At 43.5% G+C, this 12,316-nt stretch overlaps 1 protein-coding gene and 1 pseudogene across 1 annotated transcript in view; one reads left to right on the top strand and one right to left on the bottom strand.

Annotated features, from left to right (window-relative positions):
* The window catches only part of TXNRD3 (thioredoxin reductase 3), a 54,014-nt gene extending 46,280 nt beyond the window's left edge, over window positions 1-7,734 (bottom strand). Inside the window, exons 1-2 of the mRNA XM_041762429.1 lie at window positions 7,730-7,734; window positions 5,460-6,180 (exon numbers count right to left, since the gene is read on the bottom strand). Of these exons, the coding sequence (XP_041618363.1) occupies window positions 5,460-6,180; window positions 7,730-7,734 (726 nt within the window). The remainder of the gene's footprint in view (window positions 1-5,459; window positions 6,181-7,729) is intronic.
* Window positions 7,735-7,919: 185 nt separating this feature from the next.
* LOC121495154 lies at window positions 7,920-10,404 on the top strand (annotated as a pseudogene).
* The last annotated feature ends 1,912 nt before the right edge of the window (window positions 10,405-12,316 follow it).

Here is a 12,316-nt window from a genome sequence, read left to right as displayed (position 1 = left end):
AAATGATTTTTTGACAAGGGTGCTGAGACCATTTAATGGGGAAAGGACAGTCTTTTCAACAAATGGTGCTGAGAAAACTGGACAGATGGACAACATGCAAAAGAATGAAATTGGGACCCTTCATACCACATACAAAATTAACTCAAAATGGATCAAAACCATAAATTTAAGAGTTAACACTATAAAACTCTTAGAAGAAAACATAGGGCAAATGCTTTACAGCATTGGTTCTTTGGATAGATCACTAAAGGCACAGGTAACATAAAACAGACAAGCTGGACCTCAAGAAAATTAAAAACTTCTGTGCATCAAAGGACACTATCAACTGAGTAAAAACCCTAGAACTGGAGAGTTCTACTTGCAAATCACATATCTTACAAGGGATTGTAGAATATCCTTCTAGGATCCCTAAAAGTCAACAACAGAAAATAAGCCAATTTTAAAAACTGACAAAGCACTTGAATTGACATTTCTGCAAAGATATCAACCATTAATTAACAAATGACCAATGAAGACATGAAAACAGTCAACATCACTAGCCATCAGGGAATGCAAATCAAAACCACAATGAGATGCCATTTCATATCCATTAAGATAACTACTATCAAAACAAAACAAAACAAAAAAACCCCAGAAAATAACAAGTGTTGGTGAGGATTTGGAGAAATTGGAAACTTCATGCACTGTTGGTGGAAAAATGAAATGGTGTAGCCACTACAGAAAACAGTACGGTGGTCCCTCAAAAAATTAAAAATATGGAGCTACCACATATATGATCCAGCAATTCCCACCTCTGGGTATATCCAAAGAATTCAAAGGAGGGACTCAAACATATATTTGTACTCCCATGTTCACAACAGCAACATTCACAAAGGCCAAAAGGTAGAAGGGACCCAGGTATCCATCAGTGGATGAACTGACATACAACATGTGGTAAATACACACATACAATGGAATATTATTCAAGAAAGAAATTCTGACACAGGCCACAACAGGCATGAACTGTGATCACTGTGCTCAGTGACATAAGCAAGTCACAAGTGATTCCACTTATATAAGGTAATGAGATTAATCAAATTCATAGAGAGAGAAGGCAGAATGGTTTCCAGGGCTTGATGGGAGAGGGATTGAGGAACTCAGTGGGGGATGATTAAAGAGGGCAGGAATGGTTGCACAACAATGGTTAAAATAGTCAAGTTTATGTTCTATATATTTTACTACCCCCAAAAGGCTAACAACAAATGTGTAAAACATTAATACACAAACATATGCATTCAGGGCTGGGGAAACATGGCTTAAAGTTAACATGGGGAAAGGGTTTAAAAACTCAGGGTAGTTTCTCCACTGTACTTTGAGCCACTACCTTGTATCTGACTTGAACGGTAACTTCCTGACTAGTCTAGCAGTTTCCACACTTAGTTGTATCTTCACATCACTGCCAGATTTCAAATTACAGACTTTTCTTCACATCTCTTCTCAAAAGTCTCAGATGACTCTGCCTATATCAAGTCCACACTTACCAGTGAGCATTTTAAAGTCTTGTCAATACCACTTTGAAAATAAATTTCCAGTTGTTTTCCAATTTACTCTCCTGATTTTTTAAAAATTTTATTTATTTCTGAGAATACACAGAGAGGAAAGAGAGAAGCAGAGACACAGGCAGAGGGAGAAGCAGGCTCCATGAAAGGAGCCTGATGTGGGACTCGATCCCGGGTCTCCAGGATCAGGCCCTGGGCCCAAGGCGGCGCTAAACCGCTGAGCCACCTGGGCTGCCCACTCTCCTGATTTCTATCGTATTTCCTCTGTCCAGCCACACTATTTTCATTTCATCATCTCCTAGTTTTGCTTATACTAATTCCTTAGCTAGATTTTTTCTTAACTATAGATATTCAATGTATCCCTCAAGGAACAGCTTAAACAGTTTACCCGGAAATTTTCTGATCCCCCACAGAAGCAATTATCTTTGTCTCTCATTCCCATAGCCCTTGCCTTCTATAGGCACTTCTTCCAGGACAAGACAGCTAGTTGATTACTGCTCACTGGACTATGCGTTCTTGGGAAGAAAGACAACAGTTTATTCATTTTCTTGTCCCTACAACACTGGGCCCCCATAACACTTATTGAGTGATATTAGTGGCCTAGTCAAGGTACAGAACTCTCAACTGGACTCTGTGCAGGTAGGGACAGATGTGGAATATGGTGTTCAATTTGGGGTGATACATCTGGAAGGTTCAGTCAAGCTATTACACAATCAAATTAATGAAGTATCATGTGTGCATATAGATGATATGAGTACATAAAGTGGACTACTTGGCCAGACAAGGGAAAATACTAAAAGATCTGCCATCCAAGAAGCAGGATTCTTAACTCTACACACTGGAGTAACACTCAACTCCAAAACTGAGTAAATGTTTCAGAGAGACAAATTTTCCCTCAGTTTAAAACAAAAAATTATAATAATTGGAGCTGTCCAATTATGTAATGGGGCTGAAACTAGTGGCCACATTATTGGAAGTATTGACAAAACACAGAGTGGAGGATCATTTGTTCTAAGATTTTCTGCATCAGGAAAGGTTTAACTAGAATTATCTAAGCCCATTTATTAATTCAGTGCACATTACATGCCTGACACTGTTCTAGGCTCCAGCAATATAGCAGTAGACAAGCACAGTCCTGCTCTCTTGGCCCTTTTATAAGCTCCATAGGATAAAATGAGGAGGAGGAGGAGGAAGGAGGAAGGAGAAGAAGAAGAAGAAGAAGAAGAAGAAGAAGAAGAAGAAGAAGAAGAAGAAGAAGAAGGGGAGGAGGAGGAGGAGGAGGAGGAGGAGGAGGAGGAGGAAGAAAGCAGCACCTGGAAACAGACCAATGCATATATAAGAACTGGATGGTTGATGAGTGAGCATTCAAAGTAGCACAGAATGGGCGGATTCTCCAACAAATGAAGCAGAGGTAACTAATGAGTTATAAAGAAAAAAAAAAACCAAAAAACTGGCTCCGCACTCACACCATCAGCATCAAGTACAGGTGGAATAAAGAAGGTGAGTGTGAAAAGCACAATCTAAAACTTTCAGGACCTAAAACAGGAGAGTATCTCCACAGAAACAGTTTCTTAAATGTGATGTAAAAAGCACAAGCTATCAAAGGAAAAAATAAGTGACAGACTCAACTACATTAAACTTGGCAAATTTCAGTTAGTAAAAAGATCCCATAATCAGAGTGAAAAGAAAAGCCTAATCTGGAAGATTATATATATATATATATATATATATATATATATATATATATATATCCAAGGATTAGTATACAAACTATACAAAGAACACCTACAAATCAGCACAAATTTAAAAATGTAATAGAGAAATAAGCAAAAGATGTGAACGTTTCATAGACGAGGAAACCCAAAGGACCTATAAACACAAGAGAATATGTTCAACTTCCTCAGGGAAATGCAAAATTAAAGCCACAGTAAACTACTATTTCCTAACTGCCAGAATGGCAATAATTAAATGTATCAACTGTTGGCAAGCAAGCAGAGCAAAAGGAACTGTTATGCACTGCCAGTGGGAGAGTAAATTGGTATAATCATTTGGAAAAAAGTCTTGGCATCACTTAGGTAATGTAGAAATCATGCATCCTCTATGGCCCAGCAATTCAGCTTCAAGAAATCTCCTCTAAGATAAGTGTTACTTACATGCACCGGAAGATATGTGCAAGAAAAGGCACAGCTGTATTGTTTTCAAATACAAAATACTAGACACAGCACAACCAATAAACTGTGTTATGACTCATCCTAGCGATTACAGGTATGAAAATTAACAAACCACAGCTACAGGTACCAACATGCAGGAATCTCTAAAACATAATTCTTGAGAAAAAATGCAAAATAATACATATGTATGATTGTACTTACATAAAGTACCAAAACAAGCCAAAAGAACAAAATATCATTTAAGGACATACATGTATCTGATAAAACTGTAAAGAAAAGCAAGGAATTCTGGATAGTGGTTAAACCTGGGGGGAGGGAGGAGTATGCAACATGAATATCAATAAGGGAAAACCTCACTAAAATGTAGTTGGGAGATTTATCAGGGATAGCTCTCATGCCCTATCATGCTCTTCAACTGCAAACCCAACAAGGAAGAGAAGGTCCTTGCTCAGATACTACTTCACTACCCCAGCAGAAAGGAGAATGGCTTATCTCCTCCCCCAGGGAACAGCCCCGCAACAAGAGACTGTCGTAACACAGCCAGTGAAGCGCCATGATGCTGGGAGCCCCCAGTTTACTCCAATGGCCTCTGTCTATAACAGCCCTCCCAGCACCACCACCCACTTCCTCTATAAAACAGCCTCCCTGTCTTCTGTTCAGCAGACATCCTATGGTTTTGCCTCTGGTTTTATAGTAGTTTGCTTGTCCTGGATTATAATTCTCTGCTATTCCTGAATAAACTCATTTTGCTGGTGAGATAACGGGCAGTTTTATTTTTCAAGGTCGTGGGGAGAGGCTTCCAAGGTTTCCAAAATGCTGGTGTTTTATTTATTATTCTTTAAGATGTATATGCATGACATACATGTTTTCTAAAACAATGTACAGGGCAATGTAAACTTGAAAATAAGTCTGGAAAACACAGCCTATAATTTGACAAGCCTAAGCGGATAAGGTCATGTTTTTGCATGTTCCATGTATCGTTATTTCAACTTTCCATAATGTACAGTTCAAAATAGTGAAAGTCCCTATCATGCAGACGGGTTTGTCTTCCAACGGTTCGTCTCTAACCGGGTCACTGTTTCCACCAAGGTCGAATGTGTCCGTGAAGTAACGCTGTCTTCCGGCAGCCCCAAAGTCAAGGCAGTGCGCGAGGCAGCCCCCGTCACCCATCGCGGTGCCGTCCTCCGAGACGGAGCCACCAGCGCCCCGGGGCCACCCCGGCAGGGTCACTCAGGCGGGAAGTGGGATCTGAATCCCGGTCTAGTTTCCTCTCAGGTCGTGGCCTCTCCTCACACCATCCTTCTTCTTCCTCTTTTTTAAAGATTTTATTTACTTATTCATGACAGGCAGAGACGCAGGCAGAGGGAGAAGCAGGCTCCACGCAGGGAGCCCGACGTGGGACTCGATCCCGGGTCTCCAGGGTCAGGCCCCGGGCCACAGGCGGCGCTAAACCGCTGCGCCACCCGGGCGCCCTCGCACCATCCTTCTACCAGGCAAAACCTTTCTGGAAATACCTCTGATCTCTCCAAATAAACTCCTCAAGAGGCCGGAAGGAGGACCCGGCGGCCAGCGCCAAGGCCGAGGCCCCAGAGCAGGTGCGCGGAGCCAGGAGGCGGGCAGCGGCGGGGCCAGTCCCGGCGCCGGGTCACCCCCTCCCCGCACGCGGCCCCAGCGGCCGGGAGGGAGGAGCTCTCGGGCCCCCGACCCCGCCCGGCCGCGCCCCGACCCCGCCCGGCCCCGCGCCGCCTACCCGCGTGCTGTGCGGGCAGTAGCTCTTGCTGAAGATCATCACTCGGTTGCCCTCGATGAGGCCCAGGAGGCGGCGCCGCAGCGCCTCGCGAGCCGCGGAGGCGCGGCCGGCCCCGGGGGACGACAGGCGGGCCCGGCGGCCTGGCGGCGAAGACATCGGCGCGGCGCGGACGCTGCCCAGGCGGCGGTTGGGGCCTCCGCCCACCTTCGCTGGCCCCGGCGACGTGCGCGCCCGCGGCGGCGGCGGGGGCGGCGGCTGCGCCAGGGCCTCGGTGTCGCTCCCGGCCTGGCCGGGCCCGTTCAGGGACGGAGAGGCGGGCGGCAGCGCCGGGACCGGGCCTGGTGGGCGGAGCAGCAGCACCCAACAGGCCCGGTACCCACCGCCAGGCGGCCGCTGCGCTACGCCGCGCGCCCCGCCCCGCCCCCCCGAGACGCGACGCCCCGCCCCCGAGACGCCCCGCCCCCGAGACGCCCCGCCCCGCCCCCGAGACGCCCCGCCCCGCCCCCGAGACGCGACGCCCCGCCCCCGAGACGCCCCACCCCCGAGACGCCCCGCCCCCGCGACGCCCCACCCCCGAGATGCCCCGCCCCGCCCCCGCGACGCCCCGCCCCCGCGACCTAGGCCTTTCCTGGCCTCGGAGGGCGGGGGCTGGGGCGGTCGCTGCCCTTCGCAGGAAGGTGGGTGCGGACCTGCGTCCTTATATCCGTCCTGTGCACTCGTCCTGGGATGGAGCAGCCTCCGTGAGGCGGCCCCGGACTGCCCTCTTGGAGGACTCTCCACGCCTAGTGACTCCGCCAGCGCCCGCGGTGACGGCAGGTGTCTTCACCTTCCTGAATACGTACAGATGCCCGGGTGGCTCAGGCGTGGTCCCGGGGTCCTAGGACGGAGTCCCACGGTGGGCCCCCCAGGAAGTCTGCCTCTCTCTGTGTGTCTTTCGTGAATGAATAAATGGAATCTTTTGTAAAAGACTGAATAAATAAAGCCATCTTTAGGAAAGATGGTTATTTATTTATTTTTACTTTAGGTTTCTTAATTCCAGTTACTCAATACACAGTGTTCTATTAGTTTCAGGTGTATGATATAGTGGTTCAACACTTCATTAACCACCTTGTTTAAAAAAAAAAACAAACCGCCCCGTGTTCATCTATTTACCCATCCCCACACCTTTCCTCTGGGGCTATCAGTGTGTTCCCTAAAGAGTCTGTTTCTTGGCTTGTCTCTCTCTTATTTTCCTCTGTTCATTTGTTGTGTTTCCTGGATTCCACATATAAGTGAGATCATATGATATATGTCTCTCTGACTGACTTATTTCACTTAGCATTATATCCTCTGGGTCCATACATGTTGTTGCAAATAGCCAGATTTCATACTTTTCATGGATGAATAATATTCTATTGTGTGTATATACCACATCTTCTTTACCCATTCATCAGTCAGTGGACACGGGCTGCTTCCATAGCTATCATAAATAATGCTGCTATAAACATAGGTGTGTATATATCCATTTGAATTAGTGTTTTTGTATTCTTTGGGTAGTGTGATTGCTGGATCATACATTATGATCTATTTTTAACTTTTTGAGGAACCTCCAAACTCTTTTCCGCAGTGGCTGCAACAGTTTGCATTTCCACCAACAGTGCACAAGGGTTGCTGTTTCTCCATATCCTCATTAATACCTGTTGTTTCTGTGTTGATTTTTTAGCCGTTTGGACAGGTGTGAGGTGATAGCTCATTGTGGTTTTGATTTGTGTTTCCCTCATGAAAAGTGATGATGAGCATCTTTTTTTTTTTAAAGATTTTATTCATTTATTCATGAGTGACACAGAGGCAGAGACACAGGCAGAAGGAGAAGCAGGCTCCCTGTGGAGAGCCCAATGCGGGACTCGATCCCAGGACCCCAGGATCACGCCTCAACCACTGAGCCACCCAGGCGTCCCGCTGAACATCTTTTCATGTGTCTGTTGGCCAAGATGGTTATTTTTTTTACCTTTATATTTCACAACTAAATAAAAATACCATGTTTCCTATTGCAACACAGTTTTTTAAAAAGATTTTATTTATTTATTTAGAGAGAGCACAAGCAGGGGTAGGGAGGGGCAGAGGGAGACAATCTCGGGCAGACTCTGCACTGAGCTTGAGGCCCGATGCAGGGCTCAGTCCCACGACTCTGAGATCATGACTGAGCCAAAATCAAGAGTTGGATGCTCAACCAACTGAACCATCCAGGTGCCCCACAACACAATTTTAAGGGAAGTTTCCTAGCTTGGTACCCCATAGTCCCTACTATGCAGAATTCTGGAGGCACCTCTGTACCAGAACAGGAATCCAGTATTTATCATTTGAGTGGGTGGAAGATCTCAGGGCTGAACTTGGTCACTGTGGCCTACAGCCCCCTGCACTGCAATGAACGAATGAAACCCCAATGAATGAATCCCAGCAGGCTTTCCTGGTCCCTGTCAGATGTCATCGCCCAACACTGCCTTGGCTCATGGTGCTTTGGCCGCACTGGCTTTCTCCCTGGGTCTCAGGTAAGTCAAATCCATTTCTGCCTTAGGGTCTTTGCATTTTCTGCCTCCTCAGCCTAGTGTGTTCTCCTCTCTCAGCCAATCTAGTTCCCTCTTGTCAACAGCCTTGGCTTAAATGGTAGCCTCATACAGAACATTTAGTGTCCATTGACAGTGAAGTAGCCTCCTGTATGCTCCATCACACTGTACATATTTCTAGTTCCTTCATTACATATTTGTTATTATTTGTGATTATATTCCATAGTTACAACCAGGAAACCGTACTCCTTTGTTGCCTGTGCCCCCTCCCCTGTCGCCACCACCAGCATGTAAGCTCCATAAGGAAAGGACCTCAGCACTCTAGCTCGTGGCTCTATCCCCAGAGCCCATTGCTGCACTTTGCTTGCAGTAGGCACACACGAATGAATGAATGAATGAATGAATGAATGAATGAATGAATCAAGCATGTCACAAATTGCCAGTGCATATATGACCATCATTTGTTTCCCCTCTTGTCCCCGTGTGACAGGCTGGGCCTCAAATCCCTTTCCTTCCCTTCCTATTCATCCAGAGAGCCCTAAATCTGGGAGATGGGGCATAGACCACCCCATTCAGGGGCTGCCCAGGAGCTGTGTAGCTATTTCACTCCTTTGCTCCACAAGCATCTACTGAATATTTAGGGCTCTTCTCTGTGTTAGGGAATGAGGAAGTGGATGGCAATGTCTGTCCTCAGAACATTTCAGAAAGAGGTGTCAGAAATGAGGGGCACACATGGGGAAGTCATTCTAAAGAGAGGAATATACTTTAGCTGAATCCGGTGAACTGAAGAGTAGGTTGCCCAGACAATGAGTTGGAAGAGGATCCAGACAGGGGGAGGCAGGCCAACTGACACACGGAAGCAGGCACAGCCCAGGCTTTTTGGGGAAATGCTGGAGGATCCATACGTGGGCAGAGCTAAGGTGAAAATTCATGCTGATGAAGTGAGCAGGGACCAGATGGCTAAGACCCAGTTGCCTTACTGTTCCGAGACTCTCCGGGAAGAAAAGGAAAACAAAGAACGATTTCAGGCAGGAAACAGCTGGCTGCCCTGTCAGCCTGAGCAAAGATTAAAGTGTGGAGTATGGAAATTCATCAAGGGAAGCCTCACTACAATGGAGTGAGGAGGCCCGTAGGGGAGCTCCAGTGCCCAACCACTGGTATTCCATTGCAGACCCAACCAGGTATCATGCAAGTCCATTACTGCTTTAGCCACTACTTTACTATCCCAGCAGAAGAAAGAAAGGTTTTCCTCCTGCCCCAACAGCAGCCAGACAGTGAGAAGCTGTCATAGCTCAGCCAGTGAAGAGCCATTAGCCTCAGCCCTCGCCTTTTGTTCTAGGGACTTGCCAACGGTTTTGTCTATAGCTTGATTATCCCAAACTGTAATTCTCTGCTATTCCCAAATAAGCCCATTTTTGCTGATAACTAGCAGTTTTATTTTTGAGGTCAACAAGAAAAAATGAAGAAGAAACAAAACACCAAGAGGGATATCTCTTTCTTCTTCCTATTTAATGTAAATTATTAGTGCCTTCTCTCTACCTCTTAATTTTGCTGTAATGTTGTCTATTTTACTTATCTTTTTCAAAGAAAGTTTTAAATTGGTGAGAAACCATCGCCTGGCAGCATCTCCCAGTACCCCAGCTTGAGGGCGTTTTGCAGGATCAGTTTATGCAGCAGCTCTACCTGCAGAACTTTACCTTTTGATAAGTTGGTTCAGAGGGCAGCTGAAGAAAAGCATGAAGAATTCTTTATTTCAAAGAATGAGAAGTACTACTTATGGTCACTTGGAGAAGACCCTAGAAATGATGTTGCAGATATCAGAAAGCAGTTTCCTTTACTGGAAGGAGATATCAAGTTTCCAAAATTTTTCGGAGAGGAGCAATTCTTTTCCAGTGTTTTTCGAATTAGCTTGCCAGGATTACAGCTTTGGACCCACCATGATGTAATGGATAACTTCTTAATACAAGTGACAGGAAAAAAGCGTGTTGTACTATTCAGTCCTTGAGATGCCCAGTCTTTATATTTATCAGGTACTAAATCAGAAGTCCTGGATATAGATAACCCAAACTTAGCTAAATATCCACTGTTTTCCAAGGCTAGAAGGTATGAATGTTCCTTTAAAGCTAGAGATGTATTATTCATTCCTGCTTTATAGTTCCATAACGTAATTTCTGATGTTTAGAGTGAGAGTGAATGTCTTTTGGAAGCACCTTCCATCTGAATGCTATGATAAAACAGATACCTATGGAAACAAAGATCCTACAGCAGCATCAAGAGCTGCACAAATTTTGGACAGAGCTTTAAAAACACTGGCTGAATTACCAGAGGAATACAGGGACTTCTATGCATGGTGAATGGTCTTACACATTCAAGATGAAGCCTATAGGAAAAACTTGGAGTAAATAATGAAGCGAAGGCAATGAATATAAACTTTTAAATACAATTAAGTTCAAATATTGGAAAAGTATAACATATAAATTATTTTTTAGAAGATTATTTCTTAAAATAGGATAGAAATCTCAGACTTATGGATTAAATAAATAGGAATTTGGTATTTATGGTTTCTATTTTAAAAAAAGAAAGTTGGGATCCCTGGGTGGCTCAGCGGTTTGGCGCCTGCCTTTGGCCCAGGCGCGATCCTGGGGTCCCGGGATTGAGTCCCACGTCCGGCTCCCGGCATGGAGCCTGCTTCTCCCTCCTCCTGTGTCTCTGCCTCTTTCTCTCTCTCTATCACAAATAAAAATAAATAAATAAATCTTTAAAAAAAAGTTTTAAATTTTATAAATTAAATTCACTTTTTTGTTTCTTAATTCATTAATTCCCTGCTTTTACTTCTGTTTTATAGGAGTTCATTTTTCATTTTTTCCTATTCCTTAACTTATACATTTAATTCTTTTATTTCTCTTATTTCTTTTTTTAATTTTAACTTTGTTAAAATAATATATGCTTTTCCCCCACAAAAAAATTCAAGCAACATATAAAAGTAATAAGAATAAAACAAAAATAAATGATGAGAATCATACCAAAGTAGAGTAAAAAAAATTATTTGTAGTGTGTCATGACCATCATTCCAGATATCTCTGTAAACATTTAAACACATAGAAGTAAAAAAAAAAAAAAACACATAGAAGTATATATAGATAGATAATTTTTAATGATTGTTATGTTAATTTTAAGGTAAAATGTAAACAAGAATTTTTTAAAAAGCTAAATTTTTTTTAGGAATTATTTTTTCAGATATTTCCAGAGTTTGTTTTTCAGAGAAGGCATTAGTTTCTCAAAGATCCCTTTAAAGAAGAATGATCATGAACATACAAGTCATTAATTTCTAACAAGTTCCTACTTTCAACTGTATGTTTTTACTGACTGGTACGAAAAATGAAGAAATGGAAGCACTTACATTCTCTGCTACCTCTCTGTCTTCTTGCCCATGAAATCTATGAATGATATTATTTTTATGTTGTTGGGCTTTATGACATTTGTATTCTATGTGGTAGCTCTACCTCTCACAACTCAATCTTTTTTATTTAAGTGGATTTGATGTTAAGTATTGATCTTCTTGCCTTCTTTTCTGTATTCCTGAATTTTATTTTTTTATTTTTATTTTTATTTTTGTATTCCTGAATTTTAGAATTGTAATCACTTCTTCATTGTTGGTTTTGAATTATTCCAAGTAATTCTTTTTTTCCAAAAAAGATCGTGGTTGCTGTCTGTCCTGAGTGTTTACATGCTAAAGAACGTCTGCCTGTTACCTACATCCATGAACAATTCAGCTAGCTCTAAAAGTCTTTTTTTTTTTTTTTAGCTCTAAAAGTCTTGAGCTTTCCTCCCCCCTAAACTTTGTAGATTTTTGCTATCTTCAGGAATGAAGTATGGGTTGCAGAAAATTCTGAGAACAGCGGTTTCCTTCTTGTATAATGTATTAGTTCTTATTTCTTCAGAACAAACAACCCCCAAAACTGAGCACGTGAAAGCAACATATACTTATTACCTCACAGTTTCTGTGGGTCAGAAATCTGGGAACCGATCAGCTGGATGATTCTGGGTCAGGGTGTCTGTGAAATTGCAATCCATCTATTGGCTGCAGCTGAAGAATCTGCTTATTCACTCATGCGGTTGTTGTCAAGATTCATTTCCTCACCGCAAGGGCCTCTCTAGAGGTTTCTTGAATGTCTAATGGGAGGTGACTTCCTTAGAATGAGTAATTTAAAGACAAAGAAAAAGAGTACACATGCACCCAAGCTTGAAGCCACATCTTTTTATAACCTAACCTCAGAAGTGACATTCCATCATGGCTGCCATATTCTATTTTCT

Source organism: Vulpes lagopus, chromosome 7 (assembly GCF_018345385.1).
Source record: "Vulpes lagopus strain Blue_001 chromosome 7, ASM1834538v1, whole genome shotgun sequence".
NCBI lineage: Eukaryota > Metazoa > Chordata > Mammalia > Carnivora > Canidae > Vulpes > Vulpes lagopus.
The sequence above is the reverse complement of the archived record's forward strand: the minus strand, read 5'-3'. Positions and strand labels throughout refer to the sequence as shown.